This window comes from Bufo gargarizans, chromosome 3 (assembly GCF_014858855.1).
Source record: "Bufo gargarizans isolate SCDJY-AF-19 chromosome 3, ASM1485885v1, whole genome shotgun sequence".
NCBI classification, from domain to species: domain Eukaryota; kingdom Metazoa; phylum Chordata; class Amphibia; order Anura; family Bufonidae; genus Bufo; species Bufo gargarizans.
In genome coordinates, this window is record NC_058082.1 from 574,520,332 (window position 1) to 574,540,961 (window position 20,630).

At 44.0% G+C, this 20,630-nt stretch overlaps 1 protein-coding gene across 1 annotated transcript in view; it reads right to left on the reverse strand.

Annotated features, from left to right (window-relative positions):
- TMPRSS15 (transmembrane serine protease 15) overlaps positions 1 to 20,630 on the reverse strand; it is a 508,008-nt gene that overhangs the window by 262,656 nt on the left and 224,722 nt on the right. Inside the window, exons 13-14 of the mRNA XM_044285898.1 lie at positions 14,771 to 14,921; positions 10,716 to 10,857 (exon numbers count right to left, since the gene is read on the reverse strand). Of these exons, the coding sequence (XP_044141833.1) occupies positions 10,716 to 10,857; positions 14,771 to 14,921 (293 nt within the window). The remainder of the gene's footprint in view (positions 1 to 10,715; positions 10,858 to 14,770; positions 14,922 to 20,630) is intronic.

The following is a 20,630-nucleotide window of genomic DNA, read 5'->3' on the forward strand; positions in this document are numbered from 1 at the left end:
GTGATTTAGGTACAAATAGGGGCCAGATGTGTAACAATTTTACTACATGATCAGACTACAGTACATAGATCATATTTGTATTCTGTTACCATGTTAGTCAAACACAATGTGGCCAACAGTATGTGGAAACCTGACCATCGCACACATATCACACAGGAGTTTGCAGGAAATTCCGTTATTACATTTTCACAGAATAATCATGATAAGGAATTATATGTAAATTGATTCAGTTTTACATTAGAACATACAAACTGCATGGTGGTGTTCTCCTGGGTAGGATTAAAACCCAGTACCCAAGGCAAGAGTGCCAAGCACTGAGCACCATCATTGTCGATTTTCCTGTTTAAATGCTATATGTTACTAATTATGGCATTTCCCCATCAATCTCTAATAGAAACAGAGTATCTCCAGTGTAAACACCAGCCATTTTAACTGGTTTATGTGTTATGCCTCCAAAATAACCTTCATTACACTGTACTCAAGAGCTTACAGTTTAGAGCAACCTGTTCCTAAATCTCCTCCATTCTATAATTGCTTAAGAAAGAAAAGTAACAGCTGGTGACAACAGCTGGAAGAAATGAAGGCTGAGTTGTGTTGAGAGCATAAAGCCTCTTAAAACAAATGTTTCATTTTATTAACCAAATTATCTAGACAATATATAATACGTAGCACCATGTGCCATATTACATAAGAGGGAGATGGTGTCAGGACCTCAGTATATTGTGAGCTAATTTGCCTTTTGCAGGCAAATATCCTGTGCACACAAGTATAATATATTCCAGCTAATATTACTGATTAGTTCTTTAACAGCTTTCTTTTATCTTTCTTCTAGAACAATCTCCACGGATAATATCCTTCACTATAATTATGCTGGTCATTGCTGATGTTTAAGCTTTCTTCTTACACTTCTTCTCTTAGCGATTCCACTAATTTGATTCTCTTTTAAGTGATTTCCAATTCTCCTCTATAATTGGATTTGTGTGAAAAATAATGAAAATATATTTGTTTGTTTGTCGTACAGCTTAATACTTTTACAATGAAGATTTGGCATTTCAGCTTTTATGCAGAATGAGCGCCATTATTTACTGAATTTTAGTTCTGAAGAATGTACACTCTTTCCTTCCAGGCTGAACAGAAGAGACATAGGCTGCCCAAAAGAAAACACTGAATATGCCCGCCAAAGACCTTTCAATTCTTGTCACAACTAGCACAGAGCGATGACAGATCTGACCCTCACCTGCAACTTACTACTCATCTCTGCATCATCGCTGATGTGTCTCATTGCCAACCAGTGTCTACTTTAAGACCAAACCTCTTTCCCTGATGAACAATGGGAGAGTCCCTTAGACTCTGCACCTTACTTTAGTCAGCTCCGAGACAGGTTGCAGTGAATGGTTACACTGTCTCAAGGTATGCCAGCTTAAGACCTTCACACATTTTAGGTAACAAACACATTATTGCCCAATGCTTAGCTTGGGATGAACTTTGGATTGAGTCAGATCTTAAAGGGGTTGTCCGGGTTCAGAGCTGAACCCAGACATACCCTTATTTTCACCCAGTAAGCCCCACTAAGGCTAGCATCGGAGCATCTCCTGCTCTGATACGCTGCCTTGCCCTGCGCTAGATCGCGCAGGGCACAGGCTTTTTTGTTTATCATATCACACTGCCAATTTACTGGCTAGGGCAGCGCTGAAGCCTGGCAGCCCCATGGAGAGCCCGGTACGTCACCGGAACTCCTAAAAATGCCTTTGCCCTGCGCGATTTAACGCAGGGCAAAGGAGAGCATCAGAGCATGCTCAAGTCAGGGGGGCTGCCTGGGTGAAAATGGGGATATGTCCAGGTTTAGCTCTGAACCCGGACAACCCCTTTAAGGTAGAAGACAATTATTAAAGTAGTAATCTGTTTAGTAGAAATTATCCTCTATCCACTGGTCTTACCGCTGGGACTCAGAGGTCATGAGAATGGCGCTCCGTACCCTCTGCAGCCCCCCTGAAATGAACGGAGTGATTAGTCACAAATGCGCATGGTTGGCTCTATTAATTTCTATGGGAGGTCCGCATTTAGTTGAGCACTGTTCTCAGCTATCTCTGGAACTCCCATAGAAATGAATGTAGCAGCTGCGTGCATGTGCGACCAGCTGCTCCATTCAGTTCAGCGGAGGAACTAGACTTGTATATTTTCTTTTTTGATGACGATTGACTATTTTTTCAATTGAGAAACACAGTTGAATGACTAGTGAATGTATTCAAGGAAAATATATATAAGTCCTGTTGCTCTGACTTCGAACTACTAATATGACAGGACAACAGGTTCCTTGTATCTTATTGTTTAGCCAGAAAAATATATACATCAAAAATACATGAATTCCAAAAATACCACACACCACCTCCTTCACTTCTCCACACTACCCTCCTGAGGGTACAAAGAGAGATCTACTACAAAAGTCACTCTAGGCTCATCTTTTTGGCTTCAGATTTTACCAGCCAGGGGAGATGGATCTGGTTTCAGCTTATCCTTCCATAGCCTAAGCCTGATCCTTGGACCAGTATCTCAGTGGATATCAAAGGGTTCTTCTGAACTCCTGCACAGAGTCTCAGCAATCAGTAGCAAAGGAGATGAAACTATCCAAAGCTGAGCCTTCTTTCTCTGTAGGCCCAAATGCATTCCCCCTCTATGGCAGGTATGTCATTAGCAGATATTTTGGCTAGAAGGCACTGTCCATTGACCATCCTGCTGGATGTTTTGCCATTTTGGGGTCACGGCCATAACAACTTGTGAGTCGTGCCGCTACCTCGTTTAGTTCAATGGCTGCAGTGCAACACATAGATCATTTGTCCTACAACGGGTATGATGGCTAATATCCCACGTAGCCCCAGCCTAATTGTATGAGAAGTTTTACTTTTAAAGAACTTTACCTACTACAACGACTTTATATTAACTTTATATTGTGTACTGTTCATCCAAGCGTGTCTATTTTCCTATTGTACAAATTAAAAAAAATAGGCTCCTGTGTGGTTCTGAGACCTTTTCTATCAGACAAACATTTATAATTCCCAATCTCTAAGCACAATAGGATATCACATTGAGAAGATTAGGAGAGTAGAGACAGATATCATTGCCAACAATGAGTGACACATAATAACTAGTGATTACATAGACCGCAGGAGTAGGTGTTCGGAAGTGAAAAAATGACAAGAAAAAATATGAAACAAAAGCTAATTTCATAAAAATGACAGATGTGATGACTGTAATGTTTAAGAAATACACAGGAGTGAATGACTATCATGTTTAGTGCTGTTCTGTCAAACGTGCTGGTGGGGATATAGAAATACCATTGTTACCACGCGTTTCTGCGTTATTATGGCAGTGGCTTCAAACATGCAAGACAGATACAGAATACTCCTATCAAGCTTCACTGTACATGAGCTCCCCTGCAATTATGGATAATAATAGAAATGTAACATCACAGGGTATGCTTCATACGTACATATTTCCAATATTTTATTGAATCCAAGGCTTGGATCCATTTGTGAATTCAAAGCACTTTAATTAACTCTTTCATGACAGGGGTTTTTGTGGCTTCATTGGCATACACATGACTGCTAACATGACAGTGTTGGTGGTGGTGGGTCAGGGGTACCTGGTACTGAACTGCTTCACCACTAGGGGGAGCTCAATGCAAAGAAATTATTTGCCAATGCCAATGCCAATGATGTCAACGGTAACTGTAACTCCTATGCACTGAGCTCCCCCTAGTGGTGGCTGCAGGCAAATAGTTTTATAATAAACTGAATAATATACAGTACAATTTAATGTATAATGCAAGATAATAATATGATGTATAATATACTGTCACTGTGTGACTGGAGAAAGAGATGAATAATTGTATTTATGCCATTTGTTGGGTAAAGTTGGCAGCTTTTTGACATATTAACATATTCTGTCCATCCAGTTCAGCCTGTTATCCTGTAAGTTGATCCAGAGGAAGGCAAAAACCCCTGTGAGGTAGAAGCCAATTTTCCTAATAACTCGTTGGAACAAAGAGCCTTCTCCAGAATTCTAGTAGTTATAGCCTGTAATATTATTACCCCCCATAAATACATCCAGGCCCCTCTTGAACTCTTTTAGTGATTTCACCTTCACCACCTCCTCAGGCAGAGAGCTCCATAGTCTCACTGCTCTTACCGTAAAGAATCCTCTTCTATGTTTGTGTACAAACCTTCTTTTCTCCAGACGCAGAGGATGTCCCCTCATCCAGGGCCGGCGCCACCACCCGGCAAACCCGGGCAAGTGCCGGGGCCCCCTGCTCCTGGGGGGGCCCACTGTGCCCGCTCACTCCTGCAGCTGTGTCCTGCCCTTTTTGAATTCTAGGGCAGCTTACCCCAGCAATGCAGACAATTTTCGCCATGTGCACTGCTGGGGTAAGCGGCCCCAGAACTCAGAACAGGGTAGCTGGAGTTTCGGTAGATCGATCCTATGCTAGAATGTAGTTGTTAGAAGGAGGTCTGTGACATCACAGGTCACATGCTCCTTCATGATCACATGACAAACCCTGACGGCAGCAGCAGCTTGTGGAAGGAGGAGGGGCTGTGTGTGCCTGCAAGATGCAGAGTGAGGTAGGATGTGCTGCTGGAGAACCAGAACTTTATAAGGGGCAGCATATGGAGCTCATATATGAGTGGGCAGGTGGAGCACAAATATGAGGGGCAGTGGGGTTCAAGTGGAATGTATTCTGAGGGCCATGATGTGTGTGTCTGTCCCTGTGTGTGTGTGTGTGTGTCAGTCTGTCTGTCCCTGTGTGTGTGTCAGTCTGTCTGTCCCTGTGTGTGTGTGTGTGTGTGTGTGTCAGTCTGTCTGTCTGTCCCTGTGTGTGAGCCCCTTTCTGTGTCTATGGCCTCATGCACACCGGCCGTGGGCATCACGGATGCGGACCTATTCACTTGAATGGGTCCTCAATCGCTCAATAGGAAGCACTCCGTCCATGCCTCCACACTGCAAAAAAATAGAACATGTTCTATTTTTTGTGCGGTGTGGACAGATCATGGACCCATTTAGGTTGAATGGGTCTCAATCTGTCCCAGCCACCGCATGGACGTTGCCAGTGCATTGGGGACCACAAATTGTGGTCCCCAATGCATGGAACGGACGCATAATGGCAGTGTGCATGAGGCATTGCTTAGACTCCATCCCACAGTCTAGCCAGTGCCTAATGGGTTTAGACCACCTTTTTGTACATGTTGATAATTCCCTTTTAAACCCCAGTCCATGTCCCCTCAGTACTGGGAATCAGTGGGAGTCATATTAGACGGTAACAAAAGGTTGGAGCATAACTAAAGGTGGAATTCCCTTTTAATGCCCCCTTAAGGTGGCCACACATTAGATAGAAGTTTATTGATGATCGCACAGGTGTCTGTCCCCGTGTGTGTGTCTGTCTGTCCCCGTGTGTGTGTGTGTCTGTCTGTCCCCGTGTGTGTGTGTGTCTGTCTGTCCCCGTGTGTGTGTCTGTCTGTCCCCGTGTGTGTGTGTCTGTCCCCGTGTGTTGTCTGTCCCGTGTGTGTCTGTCTGTCCCCGTGTGTGTGTCTGTCTGTCCCCGTGTGTGTGTCTGTCTGTCCCCGTGTGTGTGTCTGTCTGTCCCCGTGTGTGTGTGTCTGTCTGTCCCCATGTGTGTGTGTGTGTCTGTCTGTCCCCGTGTGTGTGTCTGTCTGTCCCCGTGTGTGTGTGTGTGTGTCTGTCCCCATGTGTGTGTGTGTCTGTCCGTGTGTGTGTGTCTGTCCCTATGTGTGTGTCTGTCCCTATGTGTGTGTCTGTCCCCATGTGTGTGTGTCTGTCCCCATGTGTGTGTGTCTGTCCCCATGTGTGTGTCTGTGTCTGTCCCCATGTGTGTGTCTGTGCCCGTCCCCGTGTGTGTGTGTCTGTGCCCGTGTCTGTCCCCGTGTGTGTGTCTGTCCCCGTGTGTGTGTCACCATCACCATGCCCACAGTGTTCCCTTTGTCTTGACACAGCTGCATCAGGACATTCTGTGTGGGGCAAGATGAAGAAGGAAGAGGAGGCAGCACCGCCAGCATGGAGTCCGTGGGAGAGGCACTGGGAAGCACACTAAGGACGCAGGTAACACTGCTACATGATCTAAACAAGTGTTATCTGTGGTTTACATAGGACTACAGGTAACACTATCACATTATCAGCACTAGTGTTATCTGTGGTTTTACATAGGACTGCAGGTAACACTATCACATTATCAGCACTAGTGTTATCTGTGGTTTTACATAGGACTGCAGGTAACACTATCACATTATCAACACTAGTGTTATCTGTGGTTTTACATAGGACTGCAGGTAACACTATCACATTATCAGCACTAGTGTTATCTGTGGTTTTACGTAGGACTGCAGGTAAGGCTACTTTCACACTAGCATTCGATCGGATCCGTTCTGAACGGATCCGATCATATTAATGCAGACGGTGGCTCCGTTCAGAACGGATCCGTCTGCATTATATTGGCAAAAAAAAGCTAAGTGTGAAATTAGCCTGAGCGGATCCGTCCAGACTTTTACATTGAAAGTCAATGGGGGACGGATCCGTTTGAAGATTGAGCCATATTGTGGCATCTTCAAACGGATCCGTCCCCATTGACTTACATTGTAAGTCTGGATGGATCCGCACGCCTCCGCACGGCCAGGCGGACACCCGAACGCTGCAAGCAGCGTTCAGGTGTCCGCCTGCTGAGCGGAGCGGAGGACAGACGGTGCCAGACTGATGCATTCTGAGCGGATCCGCATCCATTCAGACTGCATCAGGGCTGGACGGAAGCGTTCGGGTCCGCTTGTGAGCCCCTTCAAACAGAGCTCACGAGCGGACAGCCGAACGCTAGTGTGAAACTAGCCTAACACTACTACATTTTCTGTACTCAGATAGCCATGACTGTGTTATCTATGCTGTTACATAGGACTGCAGGTGATATCTACTGTATTATCTGTACTCAAGAGAGTTACCACTGTGTAAGGGGGCCCACTGAGACTTTATCGCCCAAGGGCCCACATGATCCTGCCCTCATCATATATATTTATATATAGTTACTAGATCTCCCCTCAGTCGTCTTTCCTAATTTTGACAATCTTTCTAGGTACTGCCTAGGAGTTTATTATGCATGATTATTAGGAAACTACTGTAGGTGGGGTGGGGAGGATCATACTTTATTTTTCTATGGCGCCATATAAAATCTTTGCATGCCCCTGTTTGGCACCTGTTGGCCAGTGCAAATTTTCACCTTTAGGAATATTTGTCTGTCTATTCCAAATTTTTACTTTTACAATCATGGGGTGCATCTACAAATAACATTTTCTTATTGGTTTCATAATTATGCACCAGTGCTGCTTTGCGGCTAGGACGTCAATATGTTATAAGGAAGAAACAAAATGTTGCTCTGCTGGATGCATATCACTAGTGTACCCATCAACGTCTGAACATTGGGAACCCCTCCAGTTTTTCTGGCATAGCACTCCTAATCAGATGCAATATAAAGAGCTGAAATAATTTTGTTTTCAATAGAATTCTGTTGTGCTGTATAAACAATATTGGTTTGGAAGCCTCACTGCATCATTGATAAAGATGAAGCCCGAAAGGAAGAAGAGAATGTTGTGCTGTCTGCCTAAAGAAACCTAAGAAAGAATGCAGCAGACTTATAGTTATGAACCCCCTGGATTCATGGTAGGAACACTCCTCTACCCCTCCCCTCCCTTCTTACCAGTGACTGGTAGCTGCCTTTTATTTGCACATATAGATGGTTGTCATAGGTGAATCTCATCAAGCCCAATGCTTGTTCAGTTGACAGTGATCATATTCGAATGAAGAAATAGGGAGAAGGGATTAAGTTGCTGCCAGACACCTCTGGCGGCAGCTTATCTCCCTTGAAAACACAAGATTGGGCAAGCTGAATTTCAACATAGCCCATCATTTTTTCCACTGACATATACAGTAGCAAATGAAGGTTGGTTAAACATTTCATTTAAATTAGACGGTTGGCTGATCTCACCAAAGTCATTAGGTTCAGCTGACAAAAGTCTAATGAGTATGGCCACATTTATTCCAGGCCGGAGGAGACAGTATATTCTTTGCTAGGTGTTTTTAGTCAAAGGGCTCAATTTATTGTACCTTTTGGACTAATAATGGAGAGAGCCTGTTCTTTATTTGGGATTATTACTTCTTGCTCAACTACTTGTGAAGAGACTTTTGTGTGGTTCATTGAAAGTTAAACTCTGCCTGAGTTTTCTGAGCTTGTCAAGGGTTTGGTTTGGAGGCAAAGTGACTATTGGTTTTTGTTGTTTATGGCGTTCCTGTTAATGTTTGTACTATGCTGGATCTAGTGGCTCTCCAGGGATTGGTGGCAAGTCTAGGATGGCAATGTAGAAGTACAGCCCCAAGAGCCATGATTGACTTGGAGTAAAACCAAACCACAAATGAATATGATGAAAATAGCATTTGGAAAAATATATAATCTCTATGTTCACTGTTGCATTGTGTTTGGTTTTACAGTTGTATTTTTGACTATGGTGACGTGCACCTGCACATTTTATTAATTTTACAGCATACACTGACTACCTTTTTGTGGGTTTTTTTCAGGATTGATGTGGAGTGACACAGTAGCCAAGCTCAGTAAAGTAGGAGATCTCCATAGTTTGCCTTTAAAGGCACTACCCATCCTCTCTACAGAAGTATGTTATATAGAAAGTAAGAGGTGAGTTACTTCTCTGTAACACTGGATGGTGATAGAAGGAAATACTGTAGCAGAATACTGTAGAGGGCTTAATCAGGTGTAAAGTAGACTCCCCATGTGGTTGAGGGAATAGGTAGAGACCTCCTCCTTGCTGACAGAGAGTCTGAGATAAGAACCTGCCTGCAAAATGAACAAGAAAGCTCTATGTACCTTGTCAGTAGAATCAATAACATACTTCTTTATTTTGTAAGATGTACAAGCAGTTGAGTGTGGGAAACAGAGCCACCTGTGAGCTGTGACTGATGCAAGTAAGGTCTAAGTGCTGTACCTCTCATTCGAGGAGATTCAATGTACCGCTTAGAGGTGCACCATCATACTGAAGAATCTCAGTAAAGTGTCCTGAGCTGTCTCAATTAGTGTTGAGCATGAATGTTCGAAAAGCAAATTTTTATCTCAAATATCGCCACTTCGAAAGTTTGTAAATATTTAGAATATAGTGCTATATATTTGTTTTTTAGAATATTCTTCATTTTTTTACATCTGAAGTCATGATTTCCTCCCCGCTTAAGTTGCTTGTGGGCCAATGACTCATTGGCCCACCAGCAAGAAGCAGGGAGGCATCATGTGTTCAGATGGAAAAAATTACGAATATTCTAAAAAAGATTATATAGCACTATATTCTATAATGCTATATATTTGTTTTTGACCCACGCCTGTATTGATTGCGTAATATTCGCATATTACGTGATCATTACCTTGCCGATTTTCGAGTAAAAAAAAAAGAATGCAGAATATAACGAATATCACAAATTCGAATATGACCCCTGCCGCTCATCACTAGTCTCAATGACATTTATTTGTGACTCATCCTTGCCAAACTTCTGCCCAGCTTACTCCTTCAATATGTTGCCTTTAATCAGGTCCAGGTGACTTATCTGTTCATAGAAGAATTCAAGTATTCTCTCTCTTAAGCCCCCCATACACATTAGTGTATGCCAGCTGAACCTGCTGAGAACTGTGGGTTTGACCGAAGTCTAGTGTGTGTGGGGAGTTCTCGACCCTCCCCGACAGATGATGTTGGGACAGAGAAGGTTCTGGCAAAGCCAATATTTTTGTGTTATCCTGTTGTTCTGCCAGGAGATCATACACCAACAGAAGTGTCTAGCTACAACTTTCTCCATTCTTTCCCCATTGACTACACATACACATTCAGCCAGACTGGACTTGTACTTGTATGAGGGAGCTGAGAGGGGTTGAGATCAATGTCGGCTGAACAATTGTTTGGCTGACAGCTATTGAATGTGTATGTCTTCCCTTGGGCCTCAAAGAAAATCTTAACAGGACTTCCACCTACAGTGCTGTTTATGGTGCCACTCTGGTGTCTTCTTATCTGGCAGAGGGACTTTTGAGCCCCCTTAGGCTCTGAGTCTGGGTGTGAATGCTACTCTTCTCCCTGCTAATGTTGCTTATGATAATCTAACAATTTCCTCTCATACTAATGTAAGAGCAGATCGAGATATACCAGTGTATTGTAGTGTAAATATAAAGCTTAATAATCAAAAACATAAAAACGGAACAAAACAGAAAACAAAAAAGCACAACTTCTATTTTCTATTATCTAGAACAGAAAACACACATTAGGCTGATAAAATATGGTACATTTGTTTAAAATAAGCCAAATTTATGACAAGCGACATCAGGCAAAAAATAAATAAATCTGACTATTGAAGCAATTGATGATTTAACAGCAAAATGCACAGCTCTGAGAATTTTTAGTCATACATGATAACAGATTTTTTTGATGAATTTAGGAGTCAGCATTGCCAATTATTCTCATACCAATCACTCCTTCCATCTGTCAAAATCACTGGTACTAAAGCATGAATCAAATGCACGGCAGTGCCCGAGAATTGTCACAAGACGTGATAATTACTCCAAAGACACACTCAATGACTGGCATGTCATTAAGAATATTGTCAGATTCAGACTACATTGCACTTACATGGCTGAATGGTAGTAGTGGGAGGAGTTGGAACTCGAGTTGGTTCATCATAACCGCTTTCATTGCACTTCCCGGCAGACAGTTTGATGTCATCTAATGCTATGTCACTAAAACCTGGATTTTTTATGGCCTCAAATGCCACCTGGCGATTAAGAATGAGATAATTTATGTTAAAATATCCATGTGAGTAATTAGAGACACAATGCAAGTACAGATGGCAGAAGCACGTTGTCAGCTGTGCTTCACTCATATAAAAGTGTCTATAGTATAATGGAGTTGGATTCTTCATGCCCTGAAGTGCAGCATTATGTTGTTTTCCTAAAAGACCATAGTACCATCTGTAGACCTGAGGAACAAAAGGCAAAATCTGCACAATGTGTATTGAGGATTTACAGTCGTGTCCAACTAACCCTTGAAAAGAGGTGACATTGAGAGTCATGCATGGGACAGAGATGTTATCTACAGGTCTGTTATACACAGTTAGAGGTAACCTAGATCCCACCATTTGATACCCCACTGCAGCATCATACTCAGTGTTGATAAAATTAGATGTATATATCAGTACAGTATTGGGTCATAGTCCATAGATGCCATTTTAAGGATCCATATGACATAAATATGTTTTATATCGGCCTATGCTCTCCCTGGCAGGCACAAGCACTGCTCTTTTCATCTTCTCCTATGCTCCAGCAGTCCCAACCCATTGCCCTTCCTCTCCTCCCCGGCAGGCTTGACCACGGGAGCTGGCTGTTCTTCCTGGCAGACTATGGCCTGATTCTTGGCCGCAGTGCTTCTCATTGCCTGTAGGGTGCATTCGTCTCCTCCGGCTCTTAAAGGCCCAGCACATGAGCACCAAAATCTTCCCCAGCCTTTGGTCACCACCCAGGTTTACTTAAGGCACCTTCTCACAGGGAAGCAATTGGTTCTAGTTTGTAAGTTTCCTGCAAAGGTGTGCTGTTATAGGTTTGTCTGCCCGTGTATAGACATTTTCCAGATTTTACCCTTCATTGCGTGACTTAACCTCTGCTTGATCGGTGTACTGACCATGAACTGCCTGTCGTGACCTCGGACTGTTTATCAGATTGCACAAACTCTGCCAGCCCTGACCTTGATCTCTTCCTGACTATGGTTTAGCCTAAACCTCTGGTGAACCTCAACCTGAATACAGACTACTGTGAGGTATCAGACTGGTGATTCTCCTGCAGCGAACTCTAAATCTGTATAAAATGTACAGGGGCTTGAGTAGCCCCAAGCCAAATTTTTTCAAGTCACACAATGGGTCTTGCGCAAGGAGAATTTTGGTCAAAATGTTTTTTTCTTTTTTGTTTCCCATTTGATCAAAGCTGGCAGAGATTTTGGCAGAATTGGAATATCTTCTGACATATGGACTGACAGAAGATATGCCAAATTTATTACGAGGCCTGTGCATGTAAAATAATATATAATATAATAATAACAATAAGAAGAATAAATCCCTGGCCACAGCTCTGACGTACAGTATTTCAGCCATCGACTGGCTTAGTAGGCATGTTCTTCCAGTTCCTGTGTGTCCAGTAGGGAAAAGGAAGCCAGGACCAGTTGGGAACCAGCATGCCACAACAGTGGAGGTGGTATTATGGTAAATGAAGTAAGCTTTCTTTTATTTTTTTTACACCAATCTACCCCTTATGTAAACATTATCTGATTTCGGACTTTAATTGAAGAGGAACATGGATATTTACAGTGCCTTGAAAAAGTATTTGTACCCCTTGAATTTTCCACATTTTTTCACGTTGCAACTACAAACCTAAATGTATCTTATTGGGATTTTATATAAAACCAACACAAAGTAGCAAGTAAGTGTGAACTGAAAAAAATATTATATATATATTTTTTAAATAAATTAAAATATGAAAAGTCATATCCCTAAATAAAATCCAGTGTAACCAATTGCCTTCAGAAGTCATTTTAATATTAAATAAAGTCCATTTGTGAGTAATTTATACTGTATAACTACGCCTGTTCTGTGAAGGCCTGTCACAGTAGGTGAGGGAAGGGAAGCAAACCAAAAACAAAATTAAACAAAACAACAGGCTAGGCCCCACAGCTAGGGAACAGGGAAAGGTCACCTCCTGACAATCCCTGAGCCTTTCCCTGCTACCAACATGAAGAGAGCAGGCGAAGAGACAACCAGTTCCTTGCACAAGATGAAGGAACCAGCGTATACCTAAGGCCTAGCCAATACAAACAACAGAAGGGAAGGAAGGAGCAGGAGATCCAACAAACACCAGCAGAGATCTCCAGGAGAAACTATAAACTGCAAGGGCTATAGTGTGAGGCAGTTATAAATAGCATCACTAGCTAACAAATGTGAGGGGGTGGGATCCTGCCCAAAGACACCACAAAGCAATCTTTCAGATAGATTCACGTGCAGCAAGTCTGACAGATCTTCTTAGATCACTCACAGGGCAGGGCGTGACAAGGCTTCAGAGGTTTGTTAGTGAATAATAATGATCAAACAGCATAGTGAAAACCAAAGAACACACCAGACAGATCAGGGCTAAAGTTGTTGAGAAGTGTAAAGCAGGGTTAAGTTCTAAAAATAAATATCCCAAGATCTGAACACCTCACAGAGCACTGTTCAAGCCATTATCCGAAAATGGAAGGAACTACAAACCTACCAAGACATGGCCGTCTAATCTGACAGCCCAGGCAAGGAGAGCACTAATTAGAGAACTAGCGAAGAGGCCTATGGCCACTCTGAAGGCACTGCAGAGATCCACAGCGAAGGTGGAAGAATCTGTCCACAGGACAACTATTAGTTGTATACTCCACAAATATGGCCTTTATGGAAGAGTGTCAAGAAGAAAGCCATTTTTGAAACCAAGCCATAAGAAGCCCAGTTTGCAGTTTGCCACAAGCCATGTAGGGGACATAGCAAACATGTGGAAGAAGGTGCTCTGGTCAGATAAGACCAAAGTTGAACTTTTTTACCTAAATGCAAAACACTATGTGTGGTAGAAAACTAACACTGCACATCCCCCTGATCACATTATCCCCACTGTGAAACATGATGATGGCAGCATCATGTTGTGGGGATGCTTTTCTTCAGCAGGGACAGGGAGGCTGGTCAGAGTTAATGGGAAGATGGATGGAGCTGAATACAGGGCAATCCTGGAGAAAAACCTGGTAGAGGTTGCAAAATACTTGACAGGGGCAGAGGTTTACCTTCCAGCAGGACAATGACTGTAAACATACAGCCAGAGCTACAATGGAATAGTTTAGATCAAAGCATATTCATGTATTAGAATGGCCCAAAGTCCAGACGTAAGTCCAATTGAGAATCTGTGGCAAGACTTGAAAATTGCTGTTCACAGACACTTTCCATCCAATCTGACTGAGCTTGAGCTATTTTGTAAAGAAGAATGGCCAAAAATTTCAGTTTCAAGATATGCTAAGCTGTTAGAGACATACCCCAAAAGACTTACAGCTGCAATTGCAGCGAAAGGTGGTCATACATTGTATAGACTCAGAGGGGCTTATTACAAATGCATGCCACACTTTCCAGATTTTAATTTATAAAAATTTTTGAAAACCAGGTATCATTTTCTTTTCACTTCACACATACTTGCTACTTTGTGTTGGCCAATCACATAAAATACATTTACATTTTTGGGTGTAACATAAAAAAAATTGGGAAAAATTCAAGGGGTATGAATACTTTTCAAGGCTTTGTAACTATTTTGAATATCCCCGAGCCTCAGCTATTCTTTTTTACAGAGCTCCAAATTCCCTGCACCCTCCTTCAGTAACTGAGCCTGCCAGAAATTGGATTTTTTTTTTGCATCCATGTCTGTGTGAAGGGAATATGGAGATCTGTATCAGGGAAAATTAGACCTCGCTATATCACTATGTAGCCATACCTTTTTGTGTTGTGTGACTTGATGTCCCACAACACATGTTACGTAGTAGTCGGACCTTTATGCTTTAAATCATTTTGGAGGAAAAATTAAACAATTGGTACAATTTTAGTAAATTAGGGTAAGTTGATGGAGAAAAGCCAAATTAACACTGACCACAGATCCAGAAGTTTCATTTAATGTAACCTGTCCAAAATTCCAGTATGGGCCATAATTTCCTTCTTTGGAAAAGACAACTTGTTCTGTATTATTTGTAAATGTAATGAGAACAGACAGGCGGTATACACTGACACCATACATGTGGTACCTAGGATTTAAAAATAGAAAAATGTGAGGATGAATCATTTTATGTTTACAGTATGCTACAAAAAAGTTGCTGAATTTTTTTGTGGACTTAATATCTGGAATGTAGTGCAACCTTATAAGCTGCAGATATTAACATTATTCAATATACCTACACATGTATCCGTCCTTATCTTAGCTCTAATTTAGTTAAAGAAGACTATGAACATCTTTGAGGGCTTTAAAAACAGAAGGAAACATTCTGTAAATAGACTGTAATGTAACCGCTGCATCACAAAAAACAGCAGAACATTTTTAATTAAGACCAATTGCAAAAATGAGTAAAATGCAAAAATAAAAAATGCCCTGAAGGTGTCCATAGCCTTTAAAGGGGTTATCCGACCCCTGGACTGCCCCCAGATGCTTGGGCCCCTCACACACAATGTACTTACCTCACTCCCTGGCACCCGCATCGCTTCTGAAGCCTGCACGGCCACTGTTTCTTCTCCCAGATAAAAACATCTGGTGTTGGGGGACCAGCCAATGGCAGGCGGTGACGTGGCCAAGCCTCCCTAGCATCGCGTGTGACACTAGGGAGGCTCGTCCCCATCACCGCCTGCTATTGTTTAAACCCTCCCTCGACAACGGCTGTTTTTATCTGCGCACAGGGAGAAGCAATGGTGGCCGTGTGGGGACCAGGAGTGAGGCGGATGCCAGGGAGCGAGGTAAGTACATTGTGTGTGAGGGCCCCAGGCATATAGGGGGCATTTTAGAGATCGGATAACCCATTTAAGGGCTCAAATTTCTCAAACAAATTCAACACAATTTTACAAAAAGCTAGCAAAGCCCTCAGCTGTCTGAAATTCACATATTAACCACTGGATGGCTACACATATAGGATAGCCATCACATGATATAATATCTTGAAATTAAGTTATTTTTAAAAGCTGGTCATCTCGTTCCAGACATTTCAGATATGTTGGGTCAAGAGAAGAGGTAAGGAAAGACATATCTGTGCCTTGATGCCAAATATCAATATAAGAAAATATATTAAGAGACCTCAGAAGTCCCACATACAGTACAATGGGAGGGATTTATCAAAACAAGTGCAGAGGAGATGTTTAGCAGCTGCCTATAACCACCATTAAGAACTGCTAACATTTTTTAAAGGACTTTATAATAATAGTAAGATCTCAACAACTTTATGTCTTCTTTTTACAAATTCTAATTAATCTTATCCCATTGTGATTACTGTATGTGCCACTGCAGGCTTAAAATCCAGGTTTCACCCAGAGGCATCTGTTGAAGAAATTGGCCATGTGACTAGGACACAAATACAGTAGTGCCTACAACAGATATCAGCAACCTTCGGCACTCCAGCTGTGGTGAAACTACAACTCCCAGCATGCACAGCTCCTTGGCTGTTCTCAGGACTCCCAGAGAAGTGAATGGAGCTGTCACGGCTGAGGATGGGGGAAACCCTCAGCCGTGCGATGATAGAAGATGGTCGCTGCTCGACCAGGACAACAGGATTAGGGAGCAGGTCACCTCCTATCGCGTCCCTAACCTGACCCTAACTCCTAGCTGCATGGGCCGACCTTTAAGATAGGAGGACCCATGCTCAGGAACCTCGGAGCCCTAACTCACCCTCCGACCGGTCCCTGGACTAGGAGTCAGGGTAAGACAACCTGTTCCTTCAGGATATGGAGGAACAGGAGTCTCGCTGGCCAAGCTGCAAGGAAAGGAGCACAAATACAACCTATGGCAATGGCAGGTACTTGCCACAATCATAACACTCACCTGCCACAGACACAAAGCCTGGAACCCATGTGGAAGTACTGTTATCCACCAACAAAAGGACTCAGCACACAACACACATCATACGGGAACCCAGGACCATAGGTGCAATAAACAAGCATAAAACCAAACACATCTTCTAGACACCAAACAACATTATATTTGCTATGACCAGAAGGATGGCCCCCACTGGCAGTTGGTAAGTAACCAGGAGGATGTCTCCAGCCAGCATGGCTGAAGCACCCTCTCTGGCTACTGCCTACAACTGAGGCTATATAGGGCCAAGAGGCCACACCCAACAATCAGACACACCCCGTGACTCACACACACAGAAAGGGAGTTAACCCTTCCAAAATTACAGAAGGGAAAACACAACTTAAAGGGGAAGTGTCCAAAACACAAAACACACTGTGGCTGTTGCCGCAGGCAACGACATGGGTGGCAACCGTGTCCTGGGAGTCAGCCCGGAGGCCGGGACACTGCCACCACATGTACACACAATGACCAAATGTTGCCACGGGCAACCACAGTGAGGGAAAGATGTCAGTGCACACCAAACATAAACAAAGTGCACACAGACATACAAAAGTGCATACAAACACGCACACAACTCCAAGGGAACCGCACACATACCTGTTGTCCGCGGCAACCGCACCTGAGGCCAACAACATTATGCCTCCAGCTGCGGTTGACACTACAACCCAAACCGCGGGCAACTGTATGCGGTTCCCAAGGAGTCACGGCCATAAACATGGTCGTGACACTCCCACCCCTCAAAGCCCCCCCCACCAAAAAAAAACCTTGTGAGCGACTCAGACAAGGGGATGGGAGAAGGGAACATCCACTCTCAGAACATGGTTCCCAGGAAGTCGCTGCCAGCTGCATCCTCTCCCAGCACACACTCAGCCAGTCCAGGGAGGCCTGCAGCCCGACACAGCGACACAGGGGCGAGAACCACTGAGAATGGATGAGGGGACTCTCCACTCACGTCCCCACTCCAGTCGCTGCCAGCAGACACTCCTAACCAGCACGCAGCCGGACCACTAACGGAACGCTGCCAGCAAACTACCAGAGATGGGAACATGGAGAGGGACGAGGGATCACCAACACGGACACGGAAGGTAAGGTGGCGGGGAATAAGCCACCAACCGTGCCATTAACGGTGATCCCCCCGGAACGCTCTCCCTCCGGAGAACGCGCATGCAGGCCACAAGGGGAGGCCACTGCATGCTGCACCCTCTTTCAAAGGTGTGCAAACCGCCACCAAACAAACACCACAAGTGCTAGATAAAATTCAGGGGACGCCAAGACAGAGCACGGTGAAGGGATGGCGGGGAAACGCCACTCACCTCGCCGTCAGTGGCGAAACCCCCACAACGCTCTCCCTCCGGAGAACGCGCATGTACCCCATCCGCAGACGGAGGTACATGCTTCACCCTCTTTCGAGGGAATACCAGGTGAGGAGCCTTTCTGGTCATACTGTCACGGCTGAGGATGGGGAAAACCCTCAGCCGTGGGATGCCCAAAGATGTTAAGCGCTGCTTGACCAGGACAACAGGATTAGGGAGCAGGTCACCTCCTATCGCGTCCCTAACCTGACCCTAACTCCTAGCTGCATGGGCCGACCTTTAAAGTAGGAGGACCCATGCTCAGGAACCTCGGAGCCCTAACTCACCCTCCGACCGGTCCCTGGACTAGGAGTCAGGGTAAGACAACCTGTTCCTTCAGGATACGGAGGAACAGGAGTCTCACTGGCCAAGCTGTAAGGAAGGGAGAACAAGTACAACCTATGGCAATGGCAGGTACTTGCCACAAGCATAACACTCACCTGCCACAGACACAAAGCCTGGAACCCATGTGGAAGTACTGTTATCCACCAACAAAAGGACTCAGCACACAACACACGGGAACCCAGGACCATAGGTGCAATAAACAAGCATAAAACCAAACACATTTTCTAGACACCAAACGACATTTTATTTGCTATGACCAGAAGGCTGGCCCCCACTGGCAGTTGGTAAGTAACCAGGAGGCTGTCTCCAGCCAGCATGGTTGAAGCACCCTCTCTGGCTACTGCCTACAACTGAGGCTATATAGGGCCAAGAGGCTACACCCAACAATCAGACACACCCCGTGACTCACACACACAGAAAGGGAGTTAACCCTTCCAAAACCACAGAAGGGAAAACACAACTTAAAGGGGAAGTGTCCAAAACACGAAACACACTGTGGCGGTTGCCGCAGGCAACGACATGGGTGGCAACCGTGTCCTGGGAGTCAGCCCGGAGGCCGGGACACTGCCACCACATGTACACACAATGACTAAACGTTGTCACAGGCAACCACAGTAAGGGAAAGATGTCAGTGCACACCAAACATAAACAAAGTGCACACAGACATACAAAAGTGCATACAAACACGCACACAACTCCAAGGGAACCACACACATACCTGTTGTCCGCGGCAACCGCACCTGAGGCCAACAACATTATGCCTCCAGCTGCGGTTGACACTACAACCCAAACCGCGGGCAACTGTATGCGGCTCCCAAGGAGTCAAGGCCATAAACATGGTCGTGACAGGAGCATGCTGGGAGTCATAGTTTGACAACAGCTGGAGTACTGGAGGTTGCTAATCCCTGGCCTACAATGCAAGGGTAGCATGGGAAATAGGATGTATAGTCAGCACCTCCAACTAATGTTTACACGAGATTGCAGCAAGGGTGATGAGGCTAGAGGCTAGAAAATAATGATATACTGTATGATTGAGGACATACAGTACTACTTAAAACATTAACACTATACAAAATATCTCTGGTATGTAAAGAGCATGAAATAAATGCATCCTGTAACTGTGACAAGTTCAAAAGAATAGGTATACTGTCAGATGCCAAAATAAGATTAATATATACTATATAAACAAAATAAATGAATTAAATAAATTTAATAAATATATTATGATTTTATGACCATACAATTCAACCATTGCTTTTTTGGGGGCAAATTTACCAATGTACTTAAATCTGTTTTCTGGCATAAACAATTGTATGAGTGAATAATTGAACTTTCTGTATGTGTGACGGTAATGATGATATATGTAATTGAATTCAATATTAGAATGAAAGGATATGTTTATAGGGAAAAACTTTACAATAAAAAGGAGGACCCTCTTGGGCCATGTCTAGCCTGGATACAAGATGACATGCGGTTGGGCATGGAGGCATACAGGTTCTGTATGGTATCCTGCAGCACCTATGCCTACAGATGTTGTAGCTGGGCCCGTGCGATCCTGCACACTTGTAGGTTGGAGAAGCTGGCATCCTAGCTTGTCTCATAAATGCTTGATTGGTGATAAATCTGGTGACCAGTCAGGCCAAGGAAGCATTTCATTCTGACAGAGGCCTTCTTGGGAAACCCTTGCTGTGTACGTGAGAATTATATTATCCTTCTGAAAAATGCCAGTTAAAAACCCTGCCATGAGAGGCAACACATGTTTGTCCTGCACATATCACTGAGCTGTTAGTGTCCCTTGTATCATATGCCATAGCTCCCCAGATCATCCCACCATCGGTTAAGACGGTGTGTTGTTTCACAGCAAAGGCAAGATTGAAGCGCTCACCACAGGGCCTCTATACTTGAAAGAGACCAATGTGTGATCCCAAACAGAAGCTGGATCTGTTGCTAAAGATGATTGGCTTCCAATAGCAGTCGGGTTTTCTCGTTCACAACACCACTGCCAATGAAGTCAATGGCTAGTGGTTGGCTCTCCATGGCAGGACCCATAATGGACACTGTGACACCAAATTTCCTTCTGCTAAATGCCTGGAAATAGTATAGGCAGAGACAGGTTGTATAAAGAAGGTGCCACCTGTGTCTGGATGGTGGACAATCAAACTGTGGGAGCTGCTTGTGCTTGTTGGCAGGTCAAAGGATCCTCT